This window comes from Hyla sarda, chromosome 5 (genome assembly GCF_029499605.1).
Source record: "Hyla sarda isolate aHylSar1 chromosome 5, aHylSar1.hap1, whole genome shotgun sequence".
NCBI classification, from domain to species: domain Eukaryota; kingdom Metazoa; phylum Chordata; class Amphibia; order Anura; family Hylidae; genus Hyla; species Hyla sarda.
Genome location: NC_079193.1, coordinates 268,145,622 through 268,168,417, shown reverse-complemented (window position 1 = coordinate 268,168,417; position 22,796 = coordinate 268,145,622). Strand labels below are relative to the sequence as shown.

At 44.1% G+C, this 22,796-nt stretch overlaps 1 protein-coding gene across 3 annotated transcripts in view; it reads left to right on the top strand.

Moving 5' to 3' along the window:
* Nucleotides 1-22,589, top strand: part of ROCK1 (Rho associated coiled-coil containing protein kinase 1) — a 153,013-nt gene extending 130,424 nt beyond the window's left edge. Inside the window, exons 26-33 of one of the 3 annotated variants that reach the window (XM_056521689.1) lie at nucleotides 1,442-1,630; nucleotides 3,351-3,516; nucleotides 10,643-10,719; nucleotides 11,413-11,501; nucleotides 11,687-11,765; nucleotides 18,310-18,571; nucleotides 19,435-19,639; nucleotides 20,752-22,589. In XM_056521689.1, the coding sequence (XP_056377664.1) occupies nucleotides 1,442-1,630; nucleotides 3,351-3,516; nucleotides 10,643-10,719; nucleotides 11,413-11,501; nucleotides 11,687-11,765; nucleotides 18,310-18,571; nucleotides 19,435-19,639; nucleotides 20,752-20,755 (1,071 nt within the window). In that variant the 3' untranslated portion in view covers nucleotides 20,756-22,589. Of the gene's footprint in view, nucleotides 1-1,441; nucleotides 1,631-3,350; nucleotides 3,517-10,209; nucleotides 10,259-10,642; nucleotides 11,502-11,686; nucleotides 11,766-18,309; nucleotides 18,572-19,434; nucleotides 19,640-20,751 lie in introns of those variants that run through there. The other 2 variants (XR_008844196.1, XR_008844197.1) reach the window with 2 other exon arrangements.
* The last annotated feature ends 207 nt before the right edge of the window (nucleotides 22,590-22,796 follow it).

The window sequence follows — 22,796 nt, the reverse complement described above, 5'->3', positions numbered from 1 at the left end:
ACCAGCTATGCCTGTGTGCTTACTGCCCACTGTTGCAACCTGGCTTTCTTCCTGTTTCTAGGTTTTTCCTACTGCTCACACACTCTCCTCTGTTGGTGGAGTTAATGCAATCATGTATGGCTCAGCGTAAGCCAGTCTAGCCACCGTCTGTTGTTTGGGCCCTGCCATTGCTCTGCCAGTGTTCATCCTTCCCTTTGACAGTGTCAGTTGCTCTACTGACACAACAGTCTTCTGGAGTAACCTTCATGTACTCAGATCCTGAGAGTCCCGACTGGGTTCACTTTGTTTCCCTCTCTGTTCCCATCCTGACGGCTTGTTGCTTTGGAATACTCTGGTCCGCTCAGACCAGGGGGTTCAAGGCTGGTTTTCCATGACCATTCCCTCTTCGAGTACTGGGGAGTCTCCTTGTATTGGGTGACCTCTTAGGCTGCTGTGGTTGGCCTGATTATCTAGCTTGGCCCTTCTAGTTCTTAGGGCCTTAGTGATGGTTGCAGTCTCGGGCGTGGTAGCATTCCTGCCCAGATATGTCTCCTGGAGCGTTTCGCTGTGCTGAGTTTGCAATTCTTCTAGGAGACTCTGGAACTTCTGTTCCTATGTTGGCCGCACTGGTATTCCGAGCTGCTCCTTCTCAGGGCCTTCCATTACTTTTTTAGGCCGTTTGTTACCTTCCGTCTCCTCCTTTGGGGTCCATGTATTCCTGGGAGTGCGTTCCGGTCAGCCGGATCGGGCCAATTTGGCATCTACGTGGACGTGCTTTTCTCGTCTCGCTGTTTACCGCTGTTCTGGCACTGTGTCAGACTCTGTCCGTTTCCGCCCAGGTGCTCGTGGCGTTCCCCTGGGACTTTGGTTTTGGAGCCTGCAGATTTTCAAGTTCGGGTCATCGATCTTATGCATCGTGCCTTTCTAGAGCCGGTTTCCGTCCCTTTTTTTTCCTGAGACTCTGGTCTCCACCTTTACTGTGCTTTCCTTCTTCTCAGGCGTGCGCTACTCTCCCTGGCATTTTTCGCCATGCTTTCTTGAATTGGTTGATTCTCTGGCTAGGGTTCTCTTGTCGGACCCCTTTCTATTTTTATTTTCTAACCGGGCTGGCCCTCTGTCCGGTTCTGTGTTTCTGGGTGTCGGTTTTCTACCTTCTTTCCAGGATAGAATCAGCGCCTCCTAGTGGCAAGAGCATATACCCATTAGTATAGGTGTCCCCCAATGAAGGCTACGGGAGAGAGATTTTACGGTGAGTACAAAAAATCTCCTTTTCCTATTCTTTCCATAAATGGAAGGAATTAGAAAAAGAAACAGAAGTATTTGGTTATAAAATGATGACATTAATTATCTCGCATGGTGTAATTCATTGAAAAGAAAGTCACCAAATTTAATGATTTTTGTTAATCCTGCCTTTTACAGTGAGCACAAAAAAAAAATCCTTTTTGCTATGTCTTTCAACTAGGCTGTGAACAAACTGGCTGAGATTATGAATAGGAAAGATTTCAAATTGGACAGGAAGAAAGCTAACACGCAAGACTTGAGAAAGAAAGAAAAGGAAAACCGAAAGCTTCAGTTGGATCTTAACCAGGAGAAGGAGAAATATAACCAGATGGTTACCAAATTTCAGAAAGAGATGGAAGATATGTTAATGGTAAGTGTTGAGTAAAAAAAAGCGACAAATTGTATTCTTAGTTCCTAAGAAGCAAGATAAACTGCTAGATATTGTGCATTAGTCTGAACTTATTATTTTTTTTTTTATATTTTGTTACTATGATTTCTTTACATTATTGAAGTGAAAATAGTCATTCCCTCCAGTGTAGCAGCACTCATAAAGGTAAATAGCTTGTGTGCTAACTGCTACATTTTGGCATCATTCACTCAGAATGTTTTTGAAGCTTAGCTGTCACGCCCCCTCCCGTAGGCTTGCATTGAGGGGCGGAGCGTGACATCACACGGGGGCGGGGGCGTGACGTCACACGCCGCCCGCCCTGTAGTCGCCGGTAATCAGTTCCTGAGCGAACAGGCTCCGGGGACTGATTACAAACGGGGTGCCGCATGCAAGATCACGGGGGTCCCCAGCAGCGGGACTCCCACAATCAGGCATCTTATCTCCTTTCCTTTGGATAGGGGATAAGATGTCTAAGCACCGGAGTACCCCTTTAACCCTTTCTCGACCCATGACATACATGTACGTCATGACTGGGAAGGTTTTGTGTGTGTGTGTGTGTGTGTGTATATATGTGTATGTATGTGTGTATATATATATATATATATATATATATATATTTTTTTTTTATATATATTATATTTGTGTGTGTATTAGGGATCGACCGATTATCGGTTTGGCCGATATTATCGTTCGATATTCACAATTACCTTGCCGATAATCCGATAATGCCCCGCCCCCACCACACCCCCCACCACCGCACCCATCACCACCGCGCCGCACCCCCCCACCGCCCCGGCAAGAGATCGCCGCCGCTGCCCCATTGCCTACCCCGGGTGAGAGAAGTGGGTGGCGGTGGCGGTCTCTGGCACCCCAAAAGCCGCTGCGCAGTTCATTGATTTAAAGCGCCCGCTTTAAAGCAATGATCTGCAGCGGTGTCGCCGGGGGAGGGGATGGGGGATAAATAGCCATTAACTTATACCGGAATATTGGTAGGTTATCGGCTATAGGCCCTAACCTCCACAGAGTATCGGTATCGGCCCTAAAAAAAACGATATCGGTCGATCCCTAGTGTGTGTATATATTTGTGTGTGTGTATGTATATATTATATTTATGTGTGTATATATTGTGTGTGTATATATTATATTTGTGTGTGTGTGTATATATTATATTTATGTGTGTGTGTGTTCCCCACAGACATGTTGTTGTTCCCCAAAAAAATATGATTTTGAACTTTTGTTGAAAATTTTAGAAAATGCTCATAATATAAGCCTTCTAATGTCGTAAAAAAGTAAAAGAATATTTAACAAATGTTGCCAGCATAAAGTAGACATGTTGAGGATGTGAATTAATAACAAAATTTATTTGGCATTACTATTTCTCTTACAAGTAGAGACATAGACATAGTTGAAACATAGAGAAATGCAAATGTTTCCAATTTTTCACAATATTTTAGAGTTTTTTTTACAAAAATCGCTTCATGTATCAACAAAAATGTACCACTATATAAAGTACAATATGTCTCGAAAAAACAATCTCTGAATCACTTTGCCAGGTAAAAGCTGTTCAAAGTTATTACCACTTAAAGAGACACATGTCAGATTTAAAAAAATGGACTGGGTCATGAAGGCCAAAACTAGCTGGATCGTGAAGGGGTTAAGCTGTTAGAGATTTGACTGTGTTTGTTTGATTTTTTTTTTTTAGCAATTAACTGAAGAAAGCAATACCAGGAATGAACTTCAGATGCAACTGGCCAGTAAAGAAAGTGATATTGAGCAACTGCGTGCCAGGCTGGCAGAGTTGCAGCTACGTATGGACTCTACAAGTGTTGCCAGTCTGCAGCCAGATGAAGCAGATGGAACGATTGGTGGTAAGAATGTATTAGACATTTGTCTAGATTGCCATAATAATTTGATAAACTCCAAATCAATTTGTTTATGGTGGCCCAAATTTTGGGTACTTTGACTCTATTAACCCCTTAACGACCAAGGACATAAATGTATGTCCTGGTGCAGCGGTACTTAGCGCACCAGGACGTACATATACGTCCTGTACGTAACCGCGAGCATCGGAGCCATGATCGGGTCATGTGCGGCAGGTCCCGGTTGCTGATAGCAGCCAGTGACCCGCCAGTAATGGAATTGTGCGGGTGTCTGCCATTAACCCTTCAGATAAATTTTTTGCTGATCTGATTGCCCGCGGCACGGCAGCAGGGATCAGATCAGCTAACATGGAGAGGTCCCCTCACCTGCCTCCGCCACCTTCCCGGCTGCTTCTGCTCTGGTCTGAGATCAAGCAGACCACAGCAGAAGATAGCTGATAACACTGATCAGTGCTGTGCCCTATGCATAGCAATGAACAGTATTAGCAAGCATGCAATGATTTCTGTAAATAGTCCCCTAAGGGGACATAAGTGTAAAAAAAAAATGGAAAAATGTGAAAAGCCCCTCCCCCAATAAAAATGTAAAATGTCCCTTTTTCCCATTTTACCCCCAAAAAGTGGAAAAAAATGAATTAATAAACATATTTGGTATTGCAGTGTGCGAAAATGTCTGGACTATTAAAATATAATGCTAATGATCCCGTACGGTGAATGGTGTGAACATTAAAAAAAAAAAAAAAAAATCCCAAATTTCAGCTTTGTTGTCAGATTTTATTTAAAAGTTTTTTAAAAGTTTTTAATATACACAAATGTGGTATCAATAAAAAGTACAGATCTTTCTCGTAGCCTTCATTGGGGGACACCTTACAGATGGGTATATGCGCTGACACTAGGGGAAAAAAAAGTCACAATCAGTTTTGTCACATAGCAGTAGGAGAAGCCAACAAAGACATAAGTCCAAAGGACCCTAGAAAGGAATCCCAGATAAACAATCCAAGAACCGGAAAAACAGTCCGAAAAAGACGAAGACATGGGTGGGTGCTGTGTCCCCCAATGAAGGCTACGAGAAAGAGATTTTACGGAGAGTACATATCTCGGTCGCTTCTTCATTGGGGGACTCCTTACAGATGGGACGTACCAAAGCAGTCCCCTAGGGTAGGAAAAACAATCACCAGAGAAAAGGCATCAGTCCCGAGACTGAACTCATGTGTGTACAAGACCTGCTGACGAGCCCCAAGGTTGGCGACACACTAAACCCAGAAATTGAGCTCCCAGAAGATCTCCTGTCCAAGGAGATAGACTAGGACGCCAAAGGAAAGGGCCATCCTCTGTAGAGACCCAAGACACCACCGGAAAAAAGATGGAATTCTGCTATGGGGGGGGGGGGGATGGGTCCGGTGCATGAGAGCGAAGACCTGCACAGTCGTAGACCCAAAGACCCTTGTCCCAGGGGCCCACCATGAACACCCAGAAGGCGACAATAGCCGTACTGGTGTAATGCAGAGAACCTGAACGCCCTCCAACCTGGGAAGACATGGACCCCGAAGGAAGAAGGAGCAGCAAGCATAGAGAAGAGCTGAACTGACCGTTGCCACAGCAGGCCCCATGTCAGAACAGAAGTTCTCAACCACCGCAGAACTGTGGCAACAAAATCACCAGAAGCCTCGAGGCTCACCCCACCGAACAAAGGGAAAGGTGGGTTCTACACCTACGGAGCGGTCTTAGCATACGTTGGAACACAGACATGAGCACCCTAGCAGACCAACAGTTTAACCTAAGAAATGAGAACAGAGTAATGCTGCTGTTGCTGAGAAAGTCCCTGGGACCTGCAGAAAAAAAGCCCACACCCCTTCTCCTAATGGTGCCAGACACCAAGGCTGCAGAAGCAGACTCAGGAGATGAAGAACGAATGTGGAGCAGGTAAAATGTAGACAGTGTGACTTACAGGTAGAAAGGGTCCCTAGAACACACAGGTACACACACTGCGGAACTGCACCTGGAAGAGAGAGACACGAGACTGCAGCCACAGCCTCGGCAAAAAAATGGGAAGGCGACCAGATGAATTAGAACACCATGCAGACACAGTCTAGCCATATGGCAAAGGGCCGTGGACACGCCGAGTCCCGCATACGGAAGACACAGTGAAGTGAGATACCAGCCTGTAGACAGAGTAGAAGGCATGCAGAGAGGGACCTGGCCAAGAAGGTATCCCTGTAAACCAGTATGTGTTGCAGTGGGTAACCTGAACTACCGTCCACGAAGTGAAAGTGTATGGTAGTTGACCTGACATAGTAGTAAGCCATGCGGAAAACCGTCTAGCCGGCAGGCATAGGATTCCTGAGCACCCAGGGTCACTCCATTCAACCTCCCACAGGAAGCGGGCTACTAGAGTGCAGCCTATCAAACGGGCAACCTGGTGGAGTAGAAAAACCCCAACAGAAGGATTGTCCGACTGGTATCAATCCCGTATACCTGTAGGGACCCTACTTCAGATCCCTCACCTAGCTGTGGGGTACAGGAAACCTGACTATGTCCGTGGCAGCCTAGAGTTCAGGGACTGATGGCAGCGGAAACAGTGTAGACAACAGTCTGGCTGAACAAGAACACCCCCAGGTGTTTGGAAGTCGGACTGGCGATAACTGTGCCCCTGTGGAGGCCAAGAAACCCCACTCTCTGCTAGATAGAGGGAGGCAGAGGAGCCGTGGAATGCATCCCTGACATCTCGTATAGTGTCTGTGGGTCACGCTGGATCAGTTCTACGTATACCGGACACAACAGTGGGGTACCGGAACTCCAGCCCCAAATACATCAGCCGTACGATGTGTGACAGGCGGCAGAAGAAAACATGCAGACAACTGTCTGGTTTACCGGCATGGATCCACAGTGGACAGCGAGTCACACAGTCGGCACCCTGCACAGCGGTGAGGCACCGGAACTCCAGCCGCAGACACAACAGCCATGAGATGTGTGACGGCAGTGTAGTAAACCATACAGACCGTTGTCTGGCTTACTGGTATGGATCCATACTGGACAGAGTCATTTCGTCTGCACCTCGCACGGTAGTGAGGTAGTGGAAGTCCAGTTGCAGATACATCAGCCATGAGACGTGTGACAGGTGGTGTAGGAAACGATGCAGACCACTGTCTGGCTTACTGGTATGGGTCCATAGAAGACAATGAGTCATATCGTCGGCCCTCGCACAGCAGTGAGGTACCTGAACTCCAGCCGTAGATACATCAGTCGCTTGAGGTATGACAGGCGGTGTAGGCAACCATGCAGACCACTCTCTGGCTTACTGGTATGGGTCCAAGTAGACAACAATTCATCTCGTCGGACACCTCGCACAGTAGTGAGGTACCGGAAACCAGCTGTAGATACATCAGCCGCTTGATGTATGACAGGCGGTGTAGGCAACCACGCGGACCACTGTCTGGCTTACTGGTATGGGTCCCTAGGAGACAACGGGACACTCTATTGGGAACCTCAGAGAGTAGTGAAGTACCGGACTCCAGTCGCAGATACGTCAACCCTGTGATGTGTGCCTGACTGTAGTGAGAAACCATGCAGACAGTGTGGTTTACTGGTAAGGGTCCATAGTATACTATGGGTCACACCATTGGGCACCTCGCACTAGCATTGGGGTACCGAGTGTGAGCCGCGGCCGCCATGAAATGAGTTACAGGAGAGACTACTGTCTGGCATAATAATGTCAGTCCTAATCCATGCCCACACAGGAATATTCCCGAGGGCCGTGCGCAGGATGAGGGGATCCGTAGAACTATCCGCGGATGCAATAGCCAGTGGAGAAGGGAATCCCATAGCATGACATGCCAAGAAAACCCCCCTAAGATGGATGGCCTTCAGACCAGACAGATGAGGAATCTTAAACCTGAGCGTCTGGCAGAAACGCAAAAGAACTTGCTCATAGTATGGCACTCAGTGGTAGAAGGGAACATAGTGCTGGAAAATGACCCCCAGGTTCCAAGGAGACTTGAAACCCTGGTAACAACCCGCCACAGCGGTGTTCATATGTGCCACGACAGGGAGCCACAATGCCGGATTAGAAAAGATAAGGCCGGTTAACGCTGCAATAGAAATAAAATTGCAATCCAAGTATTTGCCTCAAGGGGGTGCCAAACACCACCAAATGGTCTGAGAGACCAAGAAATATCCTAAGTATAAAAATATGAAACCTAACATTTTATGGTAAAATGAGTGATGTCATTAAGCAGGACAACTGGTCGTGCAAAAAACAAGCCCTCATACTAGTCTGTGGATAAAAATATAAAATTTATGATTTTTAGAAGGTGCGGAGGAATATGAAAATGCAAAAATAAAATTGGCCTGGTCCTTAAAGGGGTACTCCTTCCCTAGACATATCCAAAGGATAGGGGATAAGATGGCTGGTCGCGAGGGTCCCGCCGCTGAGGACCCTGGGATCTCAGCTGCAGCACCATGCTGTCATTACTGCACAGAGCAAACTGGGCGATACAGGGACGGGAGCAGCCGGTGACACTTATCTTCTGGATATTCATAGCATATCCACAGTATATGGTATAGAGTGGTTCCACGCACAGAAATTTATGTGGTCGGTGCCCAAGTTAGACTGGCTTTTCAACCTCTGAATAAATCTTTCTGTAAGTCCACCACACACCAAACCTTCAGATTTACGGGGTGTGTCAAACTTTTTGCTTTTAGACCTCCCTCTGTGCACCCATTTATAGGTGATCGTGCTTGATAAAGGTTAACTGAAATGTCACCCTTTGCATTTTCATGACATTTTCAGCCACAACACGTTTCCACCGCAGAAAGTCTGCAGCATATTCTACTGCATAATCTATTGTGGAAAATGATGCAGTTAAAATTCACAAAACATCCAACCATGTGAATATACCCTAAAAAGGATGTGTCCTCAGAAAATAATCTTGTTTTTAATTCTGCATGTCAATATCTATATATAAAAGTAATTAAAAAAAAATCCTAAAATCTTGCAGTTTTCCCTTTTTTACTTTACTTAGTTTAATAATAATCTGCCTTTTCCTGTTCTGTAGAGAGAACTTTTCCACTGTCCGATCATTATTATCACAGGCAGTATTGCAATCAATAGTAAAATTCTGTTATAAAGCTGAGGGTAGATAACATAGGGTGACCATAGAATAATAGGTGGTGACATCTTACCCACTTTCTGCACAGTGACTTCTGCACAGGTCTCAGAGCATGCTCTTGGCACCAGCTTCTTATAGCCAATGGAGCTTCTGTAAAGCCTATCTCTGCACTTCTGTTAACATGCCAGATCTGCTCATCAGGCAGGATGGCTGCATAAGTTTGTATTTTAATTATTTATTTATGTTTTTTTAAACGAACGTCAAAAAAAATTTACATTTGGGGGGAAAAAATGTGAATGTTTGATTAGAGAAAAAAACTAAATACAGGTGATACATGAACTTTAATGCTAATGCATATATAAACATATCAAAGATGTGTATATTGTAAGCCAACAGCATTAATTGTGGTACATTGATGCGAATGTTAGCAATATATGTTTTGTCATATTATTGTTACAAGTATGCCGAAATAATGTATTTCGTTTTGCTAGCATTCAGTGCTGTTGGTGGATCATCATTTCGTAGGTGTGTGTGTCATTGCAGTGTGTCTATTGTACCTTGGGAAGAAGCAGTTAAAGGCTATGAACACCTTTTATAAAAAGCTTTTATATTCTTGTTTTGTTCTTATTATGGTTGTAAAACATTTTTTCCATAGATAAATACAGAACATTTAGCTTAATTTTGCTTCTACAGCCTTTGCAATGTGCTGTATAAGCTTTTTTTTTTATCTCTATACTGGTACACAATGTAAGTAATTCTCCCCTGCAAGCTGCCTTTTGGGTGCTCTTTTATCTCTCTCCAGCCTGTGGGAGAATACTTGTTCGTATTCTCTGCCCCTCCAAGTATTCCCTCCCTCCCCCAGCAGGGAGGGGGTTACACATCAGCTCAAACATTGAGAAAGCAGAAAGTTGGTCTGACAGACTTAATATCTTTCTCTGAGTTGTAGGTAAATAGTAGGGCATTTTTAATGAAGGCTATATAGAAAGTTGTTTCACCTTCCATTCAGTAAAAATTTAATTGGTGCAAAGGTGTCCGTAGCCTTTAATGGGGTTGTTGAAAAGTTTAAGAAATTAAACTAGCAGCTGAAAATCTTCTAAAAGGGGAAAAATCCTGTTAAACCTCTCCACACCTTCAGCACTGATACCTGGCTGGTCCCTGCACATCTTTATTTTCCTGCTGCAGCAATGAGGTGACTTAAATTTACCTGACTGTAGCAGTCAGTCATTGGCTTCAGTGGTGATACTAGCATGTACGGCACAAGACACTGAAATCAGTGGCAGCAGAAGTCATGTGAATGTATAGCAGTGCCTCGGGGAAATAAAGACTGTTGGGAACTCCAGAGCATCACTGTTAAAGTGATGGGGAATTTAGCAGATGAATAACGTTTGTTTTCGTGCAGTTAATCTATTTTCTTGAAGCTTTTAAGAATATTTATGGGAATAAGCTAGTGGCAGAACTAGGCATATTGTTAATAATAAATGGTTTATATGCTTGGCTCTGGCACAGAACAAATTTCAAATGGCTTGAGTCTCTTCTTCCCACTAAATAAAATGTTTGTCTTTTATTCTCCATTTAGTCGAGTCTACCTGCATTCCTTATTTCTTTCTCTCCTATTCTTGTCTTCTGTGAGTAAATGGGAACACACATCTGCCTGTTATTGGTGGCCATTGTTTTCAGTTAGTTTATTGCACTTTATCTTTCCTATATGATTTCTCGTCTTGGAGTCCTTGATAAAGCCGCCTTCATTTTGTATTATGCTATTTTCATTCTTGTTTTTCATTTCCATGTTTGTCTTGATCTTGTTATATACTCTTCATGTTCAACTTGCGTTTGGTACTGCAAGTTATATTTCTGTTTTGTAGGCATGAAGTGTTGACAGCTGAGTCTTCATTTTTGGCTCCCTTTCCTGCCGTGCATTTTCGTGCTGCATGTTTCCATGTCTTGCGCTGTTCTGTAACTGGTGATTTATTAGTACAGATAGCTTTATTTCATGTTTGCCCCCATTTCAGAATCCGAATCAAGAATTGAAGGCTGGCTTTCCATTCCAAACAGAGGGAATATTAAAAGACATGGCTGGAAGAAACAGGTATAAACACTTATATGGAGCGTTTAGCAGTGGAGAACTGTAGGCACATTTTGATGTAGTCACATTCAGAAACTTCTTGTGATCAGGTTTATCCCTTTTTTTCCCCAAACAGTGGATGCACTGCTTTTTCAAAGTACAGGATTTTGAATTAAATGTTTAGATTAAAGAAGCAGTACTTTTTTCCTACACCCACAGTTCACATGTCAACATTTTAACCTTCCTGTCCTGTGGCTCCTGTATCATAGTACAATGTTCTTAGCCAGTGACACTTATTTCCTTTTAAGCTGCAGAGCGTATTGTTTAGAGCTTGGGGGGTTTTGACAGTGCTGTTCGCCAATCACCAGCCGTGGTGATATGCTGCGGCACTGTGATGTCATGTTTACAGCTCTGACCAGTGAAGCAGACTGTCAGCAGAGACCCAACGTCCTGATACCAAAGCTACGAGGAATCGAAGGAAGGCGGGTTAAACTTTTTCTAATATTTTATTAAGCAGTCTGAAGGCAATTCTAAATTAAAACATTCCACAGACAACCAAGTTTTTATTTCTGGTTTCCTCATACTATTATGAGGACAAAATTATGTAGTTGTGCATTTCATTCGTAAAAAAAACAAAACAAATTTCACTCGTGAGGTAGTAAATTTTTTTTCCACATCAAATACATTTAATTACGAAATGTTCACTCTTCCATACAGTATGTTGTGGTTAGCAGTAAGAAGATACTGTTTTACAATGATGAGCTGAATAAGGAACAGTCCAACCCATCCATGGTACTAGATATAGAGTAAGTATTACACAACTAGTTTTCTTTTCCCTTACATTCATTAATAAATGTTAAAGGTTTACCCAAATGTTATTTGAAGATGACCAATTGTATTATATCCTATAGAATGTCACAAAAGCTAAACTGCATCTAGAGAATTTACAGTAATAACATGTTTTTTTTTAAATATTTTTTTTTATATATAGTAAGCTCTTCCACGTCCGCCCAGTTACACAAGGAGATGTTTATCGAGCCAATACCGAAGAGATCCCGAAGATATTCCAGGTAAGTTTCTCATTTAACACTTCCTGGAGACTGTAATAGTATGACACTATCATGATCTTATGCCTCAAGAGATATACTTTCTCACTGGATCTGACATCAACTAAAATACAGATCTGCATGTTACACAGCACAGTAGCCTGGGCAACCACACATTGCCCAGCAAGTATTTTTTGTGGGCCTAGTAAATATATAAAAAACACTACAGCAGAGATAAGTAAAACTTTGTGCCAAAAATATGTCTGGTTGCATAACGTTATAAGGAGGTGGGGCTTAGTTTAAAGTAGACACATTTGCACAGGGCAGGGATATGGACTGAGTGAGCCACCTTAAAGGAGAACTCCAGAATAGAAAAATTGTCCTCCATACTGCCGGCAGTAAAAAAATAGATACATACCTACCTTCGCTCCTCCGGTAACCCACTTCGGTCTCCGCCGCAATCCTCTTTTTGCTGGTGGTCAGCGAGTCATACTGCACTCAGTCAATCACCGGCCTCAGCGAAGTCCCGACTCAGTCGGCGATAGGCTGAGCGGCAGTGTGACATTTTCTGCCGAGGCCGAAAACGTCACATTGCCGCTCAGCCTATCGCCGGCCGAGACGGGACTTCGCTGCGGCCGGTGATTGGCACCTGTAGAGCGCAGGAAGGTATGTATCTATTTTTTTTACTGCCGGCAGTATGGATGACAATTTTTCTATTCTGGAGTTCTCCTCCTGAGGGTACTCCGGTGGAAAACTATTTTATTTTTATAAAAATCAACTGGTGCCAGAAAGTTAAACAGATTTGTAAATTACTTATATTAAAAAATCTTAATTCTTCCAGTACTTATTAGCTGCTGAATACTACAGAGGATATTCTTTTCTTTTTAGAACACAGTGCTCTCTGCTGACATCTCTGTTCATTTTAGTAACTGTCCAGAGCAGCATATGTTTGCTATGGGGATTTTCTCCTACTCTGGACAGTTCTTAAAATGGACAGAGATATCAGCAGAGAGCTCTGTGTTCCAAAAAGAAAATAATTTCCTCTGTAGTATTCAGCAGCTAATAAGTGCTGGAAGGATTAAGATTTTTTTAATAAAGTAATTTACAAATCTGTTTAATTTTCTGGCACAAGTTGATTTAAAAAAAAATAAAAATAAAAAGTTTTCCACCGGAGTACCCCTTTAAACAAAAATGCATCAAATTTTGTGCACGTTCTTGGTAAAGAAATAAGCAAAACTAATAAATAAGCAAAACTAATACACTGCACAGTCTAATGATGTGACAAATTCTGAGCCACAGTTATACATTGACCTAGTCTAAGTTTACACTGTATCACTAAGACCTTTTTTTTTCTCGGTCGGGTATATCTTGCTGCCCCTAGGAGGCTGACACTAAACAACATAAACAAAAGTCGGCCCCTCCTGACAGGATATACCTTGCCTTCTGACCGTGAGCTAATCCGTTTTAGCCTAGTGTTAGTAGGAGGCAGACACAGGTCTGGAGTTCTCCAGACTGGTCTTTTGCTTTTTTGTTTTCTAGCTAGGGCCGTCTATGTAGGTTTTTTCCTCCCTTTTGTTTCTGTTTTCAGGTGGGGGTTCAGGAGCATGGTGCTACGGCTTTGGCCTACTCGCTGGACTTTAGCTCCGCCCACTCCCTGTCTGTTGGGCATTCTGATGGCACTCCTGTCCCCTTCTCCCCCACTGGCCTGTGACATGTTAGCTGGTGCATCAGGGGTCACTGTTTCTCCTATGAGCGCGCTTGGGGGTGGGGGGGTACCAGGTGCCTCCACCTTCTCCTCCAATAGGCGTCTTGGGTGGCCATGCTGCTCATGTAGCTACACTCCCCTTCTTATGTGTGGACCAGCTCCTCTCTCTTCCTCTCTGCCTGGACCGAGTCCTTGCTCCTCACAGCTGCAGCTTGTCTCTCCTCTCCATCTGCGGGACACAGGACCTGGGTGAGATTGCTCCATTTTCTCTGCTGACTTCTTTTTTATTTTATTTTTTATTTATTTATTCCTTTGTCTGACCCCAGACCCAACTCTCACTGAACCGCCCCCGCCCCAGCCACCCCCCACCCCGACACATGACCGCAGCCCTAGTCCCTTATTACTCTTGCAGGGGCAGGAAAACCAAAATGCCTGGTGGTTCTGCTTAGTCCACCTGTCCCGCCTGCTCTCCGCATGCCCCAGTCTTTCTGTGCACACTCAGGATGTTCCCCCGGATCGTGGGGTTTCTGCTCCCCCTCCGGAGTGGGCCTCCTTCCTTTCACAGTCTATTTCCGATCTGGCACAGGTCTCCCAATCCGTGGTTACTGCCTTGGAACGGTCTTCCTTACGTCTGCTCTCCAGGGAGGCTCACTCAGTCTCACCTGATCACCCTTTAAAGCGCTCTCACAAGCACCCTAAGTGTTGCCCTCTGGCTCTTCGCCGAAGTCCTGAGCTCTGGATGCCCCCTCCCCCTCATGGGCCTTGCTCCTCTTCTCCAGCCCCTCAGCAGCGTCCTCACTCTAGTGGCCGCTCTCCAGGTTGCTGTCCAAGGTCTCCGGCTCTCCGTCCAGATCCACCTCGCCTACGTCTAAGGCTACCTCCGCATGTTCCCAATTTCCTGGGGAACTGCAGGATGTGGTGTCTGATTCTGCCTCTGATCCAGAGGACTGGGCCAGCGTGTCTGACATGGTGGACAGCTTGGTGTCAGCCATCAGGGACACCTTTCGCCTAGAGGACCCCCGGAACGTCGGACCCATCTCCGGTAGTTTCCCCCCGCTGCTCTCCCAAGGTTTTCAGTTCTCATACTGAATTTGATTCCTTACTGGATGCAGCTTGGAAGCACCTTGCAAGTGCTTCCAGGGGACCAAGAAAATTCAGGTGCAGTTTCCGTTTTCTCAAGACTTTATTGGAGTGGACAATGCCACCTGCCGTAGATCCTCCGTTTTCCAGCTTGTCGAAATCTACTACTCTAGCATTGGCGGATACGGTGTCCTTTAAGGATCCTGGGGACAAGAAGATTGAAAATCTGAACAAAGTCGGTAGGATGTTGGCGCAAGCCTTGAGAGATAAAAGGGCCTCATCGATCAAAGTCCCCTCTCACTGATAATATCCTTAGTTCCACTCATATTATACTGGGCATATGACCTTGTGGGGGAGGGAAGAGTTCCTCCTCCCCCCCCCCCCCCCCCCCTCCTCGCAAGATATTCTCTACTACTTGCAACGTACAGGCCAAATTCGCCTTTGAAGCAGCAGGCTCATCTTTGCTCCCTGCCTTTGCTTCTGCTTGGGTATCCAAGGCTTTATCTGTTTGGGCTTCCCAACTCCGCCAGGGCATTTTGTCTGGTGCCCCTCCTGAACATTTGTCAGATCTCGCACTTCAACTCTCCAACGCTGGAGACGACCTATGCTCTGCTTCCCTGGAATCCGTCCGCTGTGTAGCCTTTAATACCAGTGACCTGGTGGCGATTCGTTGCTCCATGTGGCTGAAAGCCTGGGATGCTGATGCCGCTTCGAAGAAGTCTTTTCTGGAACTACCCTTCTCCGGTACCCAGCTCTTCGGGAAACGCCTGGATGAGATTATCTCAGAGGCTACTGAAGGTAAGAGCTGCCACCAAATAGACCTCGCCACACCGATTCCTGACGAAAGTTAACCTCCTTTTGGTCCTTTGCCTCAGGTCGTTCAGTCAAGCCGGCGACCTCACAAGATTGGAAGGCTCCTTACTTTAAGGTGCGCCCTTCCTGAAAGTCGGATGGCCATCCCGGCCGCTTCGCAGCAAAGTTTGGTAACTGCAAACCTCCCTCCACCTGAAGGGATGACCCCACCCGTACCTTCTTCTTGGATGGAAGGTCGTCTGTTCCTGTTCCCAGGACATTTGGTTAGCTCAGATACAGAATTCCTGGGTCCGAGACATTGTTTCAGACGGTTATCGGATCCTCGGGATCGCTTCTTTCGATCCCACCCTCCTTGTTCCCCCTCTTTTGCGGCAGCCTTTCGGGTCGCATTGCAGACCCTTCTCGCTCAGGGAGTGATAATCCCAGTTCCTCCCAAGGAGCATTTTTCAGGGTTCTACTCAAATCTTTTCCTTGTCCCCAAGAAGGGGGGCTCTGTCCGCCCTATCCTGGATCTGAAGCTCCTCAACCGCCACTTGCTCCTGCTGCATTTCACATTGGAGTCTCTCCATTCTGGCGTCCATGGATCAGGGGGGAGTATCTTTCCTCCGTAGATATCTGGGACGCATATTTTTACATCCCCATTTTTCTGGCTCATCGGCGGTATTTCCGCTTCGCTGTACCGAGGGCCATTTTCAGTTTGTGGCTCTTCCCTTCGGCCTGGCCACAGCCCCCAGGGTTTTCACCAAGGTCATGGCGTCGGTGATTGCCATCCTTTGTGCTCGGAGTGTGTCAGTGATCCCATACCTGGCCGATCTCCTGGTCAAGGCTCCATCCCGTGCCCAGAATTAGGAGTCTCCATCTCACAATGCAAACCTTGTCCCGTTTTGGCTGGGTGATCAACTGGGAGAAGTCCAATCTGTCACCCACCAGGCATCTTTTTTTTCTCCGCCATCCTGCTCTGATTCCCATTTGCTCATGCATGGAAGTCCTGGGTTGGATGGTGGCGGCCATGGAAGCCGTCCCCTTCGCCCAGTTTCATTGTCAACTTCTTCAGCTGGCCCTTCTGTCACAGTGGGACAAGTCTCTGCTTTCCCTTGACCACAGGATTCTTCTACCCCCACCAGTCTTTGCCAGTCTCTCCTCTGGTGGCTCCACTCATCACAACAGATGCGAGCCTCGGCAGTTGGGGAGGAGTCTTTTTTTTTTTCTATGGTGTGAGTCTGTCATTCTCATCAGTCGTTTTTTCCCTTCCGCGTCCTCTTTCCTTTTAGCAGTCTGGCCTTGAACAGCGTTTGGCCCTCAGTTCTCTTAAGGGTCAAGTGTCGGCTCTTTCCATCCTCTTCCAGCGCCCCCTGGCATCCAACTCTTACATCTGCACCTTTCTGCGGGGCGGAGCTTATGAGTCTCCGCCGTAGAGGTCCCCCCACTCCACCATGGGATCTGAACCTTGCACTTGTTGCCTTTACAGGGGGCTCCTTTTGAACTTCTCCGGGGCATTCCTCTTCGCATCCTTTCCTGGAAAGTGGCTTTCCTCATTGCGGTCACTTCCATCCGGAGGGTTTCTGAGTTGGCAGCTCTCTCCTGCCATTCCCCCTATATGGTTCTGCATCAGGAAAAGGTCGTTTTCCGGCCAGTTCCTTCCTTTTTGTCCAAGGTGGTCTCCTCCTTTCACCTGAACAATCTTATTGTTCTTCCCTCTTTTTCCCAGCTCCGTCCCATCCTAAGGAGCGCTCGCTCCATTGTCTTGATGTGGTTTGGTCTGTTCGGACTTTCCTTTGTCACCTCATCTTTCCGTCAGTATGACTCCTTCTTTGTTCTTCCGGAGGGTCGTCGCAAAGCGACCATCTCGCGGTGGATATGTTCTGCCATCTCAGAAGCCTACCGCTGCAAAGGGAAGACTCCACCCTTTCGGGTCACAGCTCATTCTACTTGTTCCATTGGGGCCTCCTGGGCTCTCTGACAGTGCCTCAGCCTTGCAAGTCTGTAAGGCTGCCACGTGGTCGGCCTTGCACATGTTTACAAAGTTCTACCAGGTGCGCACAGTTGCATCTGCTGACGCCAGTTTGGGTCACAAGGTGTTGCAGGTGGCGGTTGCTCAGCCTTCCGCCTGACTCTTTTGGTTTGGGTTCTATCCCGCACCATGACCTGCTTTGGTACATCCCACGGTTCCTGTGTCCCCCAATGGAGCCGACTGAGAAAAGTAGATTTTTTTTTTTATGCTTGCCATAAAATCTTTCTCGGACGATCCATTGGGAGACACAGCACCCACCCATTTGTTGTCATTGACTTCGGTTCGGTTGTCTGTCGGGGGGTTTCATGGGGTTGTTTTTTTAGTTGTGGGATCCCTCAGACAACCTTTTGTTTCTCCTTTCGGTCCTCTCCTATATCCTACCAGGAGGGGCTGACTTCTTTTTTGAATGTTGCCTACTGTCAGCAAGATAAACCCACGGTTCCTCCGAGAAAGAGATTTTACGGTAAGCATAAAAAATCTACTTTTATCTGCCTCTTTTTCATCTTGTTACTTACTTTCAATTTAATGTTTTGCACTCAATATAAGAGTTGTTCCCTTAAGAAATTACCCACTGTTGACCTGATAGGAGGCTTTTAGGACAATTATCTATTGGTACTTGGAGGTTTCCTTATGTGATTTGATATATTGAACATAAAAAGCACTGATAGTCTAGTTTAAAGTTTTAGCCAACCTTATAGAATTCATGTGAATTGGGCAGGTCCTGTCTATTTTTGTCTATGGTCCATGGGTTCTGCTGTTAAACCGATCTCAAAATACTGTTAAAAACAGCTCAGGCAACCTCTGTAATAATGTAAAATATATGAAATAAAAAAAAAAATACTATTAGAAAACAGAAACAGATTAGAAAAAAGAACCTGTTTCCGTCTCCTAATCAGAAAAAAATTGGTGATATGTTCCCTTTAATATAAGTTTACATTATATATTCTTCATCCTGTCAGATACTTTATGCCAATGAAGGAGAGTGCAGGAAAGATTTGGAATTGGATCCAGTGCAGCAAGTGGAGAAGACCAGTTTCCTCAACCACAAAGGGCATGAGTTTATCCCTACACTCTATCATTTCCCAGCAAATTGTGAAGCTTGCTCTAAACCTTTGTGGCATGTTTTCAAACCGCCTCCAGCACTGGAATGCAGAAGGTGCCATGTTAAGTGCCATAGGGACCACCTGGATAAAAAGGAGGAGCTCATAGCCCCATGTAAAGGTCAGTAGAGTTTTATTTTATTTTTTTTTATTTATTTTTTTAAGGGGACCAATCAGCTACAGAATTCAGATGCTGTGTCCGTGAGTCTCATGCAGCATTTTAAAAATAATTAACGTAGGCATGGGAGCGCGGTTCCAGTGACATTTAGTTACACTGCCTCTACCTTCCTCCCAGCCACTCAGGCTTAATTGACACCCTAAGTCAGTGATTCCCAACCGGGGTGATTCCAGGTGTTGGAAAACTACAACTCCTAGCATGCCTGAACAGCCTTTGACTGTCCAGGCATGTAGGGAGTTGTAGTTTTGCAACATCCGGAGGCACCTTGGTTGGGAATCACTGCCCTAAGTGATGGTTTCCATGCAGTTTCCAGCACTCGGTTATCAATCAAGCCTCAGTGGCTAGTAGGAGGGTGGTTACAGTATGACTACATGCCGCTGCAGCTCCAGACCCCTGCCTACTTACTGGGCACTAGGAGTTAGTTGGTTATTTTGAAAATGCTGTGCTGCAGAAGATTTACAGGCAAAGTGCAGTGGCCAGTTTATTAAAGCATAAGGGAACTGCCTTAAGTCTATACTTTATTGTCTTAATTGTAACGTAGTTGTTGTTGGTGCTTTACAATCTGCACTAGTCTTTAGAGTTGCATTCACTTTTGTTAATTGTGTTTGCCTATGAGCCTCAGCCACCTTTTGGTATGTTAGCAGTGACCTTGGATGGTCAGTGAGCAAAAAATAAAAATTATGCAATTTGTGTAGCCCTTTGAGGCCCACACTATTTCTGTAACTCAGAGAGCTATGAACTTCCTGTATTCACAAATGTACTTATGTTTATTTTTCCTAAATGATCTCCTCTTCTGAATTTCATAGTGAGTTATGATGTTACAAGTGCAAGAGATATGCTGCTGTTGGCATGCACTCAGGATGAACAGAAAAAATGGGTCACTCATTTACTGAAGAAAATACCCAAAACGCCACCATCAAATTTTGTTCGTGTCTCCCCAAGGAGTATGTCTACTAGGTCAACAAACCAGTCCTTCCGGAAGCCTACAAAAACTGGTTCAGGAAAAGCTAGGTAAGTGTTTCTGTAAAACTAGATGTTGTGCATAAACTATGTGCATTACTATGTTCACGTTGATTTCCTGTACAGGACTATTTGTAAATGCTTCAGTTCTATAATTTCATAAAACTTGTGACAGGTCATTAAAAAGACTGCAAGGTCCTTTCTACTGCTGTACTCCATCCACTACAGCCTGCTTTTCCGAGAATTAAGATGGCCTTGATTGAGATTCCAGTCTATGGCCCATCTTCATTCTGTATATTTTCTGAAGTTGTAGGAAATGATCAGTGGCACTTGCCACAACTTTGGGTTTTCCACAGTATCAAAGGAATTCCATTTCATGCTCCAGTATGTTACTGTAGAAAGGACTTTAGCACACCTTTTAAGAGTATCTGTCATCAAAGAAAACTTTTAATATGATGTTCCTGGTGTGAAACTACTAATCTTTCTAATGTATGTTCGGTTTCAAAACCCACTTTTTTATGATTTATCCGCATTTGAATTTTTGACAACTAGGCGTCAAACTTCTACGCCCGCTTGCACTCTCCGCACAGGCTTTGTACTTGTGCTGGACTGGCACAAGCCCAAAAGTCTGGGAGGAATCAGTCTGCCTGCTGTGTGAAGGGCGGAAGTCTTATCCGGCAGGTGCCTGCTGGGTAACGCCCCCTCAAGCTAGCCAAAGCTTACAGGGAGTAAGCAAGCTTAAAAAAAAAGTACTTAAAATTGGACAAAAAAAAGAATATGGGAGACATGTAAGCAAGAGAGGGACCTAGGAGGAGACTAAAAATAGGTAGGTAACATGATGGCAGGTACTCTTTTAAGCACAGGAGGTGAGATCCATTCAGCCCATTGTTATACAGAGTTTTCAAACTTTTTAATTAAAAAGCAGGATGTATTTGTCCTCTTGAGGTTCATGATGTAGAAGGCTGCTTGGTTTCCGGGCCTGGACCGTCCAAGTTTTTTCCTACCTCTCAGACACGTAGCATGAGTTTATTTTGATTCAAACCCCAGTGAACTGCTAAACTGCGTGAAAGGTCCTAGAGAGGTGATATGTACAATACATATTTGCTAAAACTGTCTAAATAAAATCCGTTATGTAATTTTTTTTCACGACTTCTCTCTTCCAGCTAATCTTAGATGGTTACTGTGCATTCATGAAGCTGGTCTTCCACATTACAGACTGGTGCAAAGAAGCTGCTACAGTATATATATCAGCAACAGAGTAACAGGCTTTCAGGGTGACTTTTTCTTCCTCTTCCCATTGCTAAAGCACAGAAAGTGTGAATGAGGGTCTTTTCTTGTGGGCTTGTCTAAAGATAGAATAGATGGATTATTACTATGTAATGCCAGTTGTTAAAGCTTAGCTATGTTTATTTTCATATATATATTTATATTATTCAAATCAATGTAAAGATGTTCTTTGGATATCTATGAAAGCCTGTTGGTTATAATGGAAAGCAAGCGTATGCACAGTTGAGGATTGGAGCAACTTCGCCACACGTGTATAGCAGAGGAATATGTCTCAATGAGTACAGATGTTCCTGTATATTATCTCCATCTTCCTGAAGACTACAAATTCTTGCAAAAAGTGACCACTTGAACTTTAGTGCCTTCACTTTTAGGCTGTTGGTAGCCTTATGGCAAAAGCACTCGCAGGAGGACGGCGTCTGTTATGTGCTTTGCGTATATATCACAGCCGTTCATCAAAGTGAAAGGTCAACCTATAATTTTATCTATGCATTTTATTTCTTTTATTATTTTGTTTTTTTTGCCAAGCCATATTGAAATGTGTTTAATACATAGAGGCATTAGAAACTAACAGTACAATCCAAGTTTTATGTGTGTTTTGAATACATTGTTTTTGTTCATTTTGTATTGTTTTTTTTTGCCTTACACTTTTTAAAGATAAAGAACGTTAAGTTAACGGACATATAAAATATGTATGCACTGTGTGGACTTGTAAATTATTTGTTAGAACACTTTATTGGGTATTGCTTTTGTTTTCCCTTTTTAGTGCCTTATGTCATTTATTTTACTGCCATGTTTTCTCTTCATTTTATGGGCACAAAACGTATATACTGAAAAAATACCCTTTCCAGTTAACAGGTTTCATCAGTGTCATTTCACACTGCTTTTAATGGAGGGAGATAGAAATGCCATTTGCAAATGGGTTTAGATACAAATGTTGATTTTAATTTTATTTTTATTTTATTTTTAGATGTCCGTTTTACATTCCTAGTAGATTAACCCATTATTTCTAGGGTTTTAAAGCTCTGGTTAGCTCCATATTGGAGCTAATCAATATTTTAGCCAGCAACCATCTAGTAATGTGTCAGGACTATCCTGTTGCTGTCCAGCAATAGACCTTAAAGGCCAGGCCTTGAGCAGGTACACAAGGAGTTGCAGCTGGTTCCATTGACCTGCCCATTCCTTACAATTACAATCATTGAACGTTATTGCTTGGAAGATATTTTCTGCTATTCTTTAGTCTGCTTTCTTTCTTGGTTTTTGAGAAGACATATCATGTGGTTTCTGAACAATCACTGAGCTAAACTACCTGCTATGGTTTGTTTTAAAATATGCTGAGCATACAAGCTTGAAAGCATTAAAATAGTGTTTCACGTTTTTATAAACTCTTGATAATATATGGATTCTAATGTAAATGTTTCTGCTTATTAGCAGAAACAGATTAAGATATGGGCAATAATGGTTTATTTGTATTTTTTTTTTTTTTTTTTTTTACCAAATACCTCCTCAATAATTTATAATGGCTTTGCAGTTTCATTTCTTAAACAAAAATAGAAAAAAAAAAAGCACTGGAACCCTAGTTTGTCTGAAGGTGACTTGCATGTTACAAGTGGTATTGAATCCGCACTGATGGATATGTAATAATAAACATATCTGTTATTAATATGCTAATGACTGTGTGATCATTTTGAAAAGAAATAAAAAATTATTTATAGAACTTTAGTTTTCTATTTATTCTTGTGGAATATGCTGCTACTGTTCCACCCATCTTCAGGTATTTATCTGGGAAGTTTGATGCATCAAGGAGTCCTACCCTTTTTTATTTTATTTTTATTTTTTTTGAGTCAGAAAGAAGCGTGCCTCACTCAACACCCCAACTCAAGCCATTCTCAGTTAGGGTGCGTTCCCACAGGGCGTATACGCA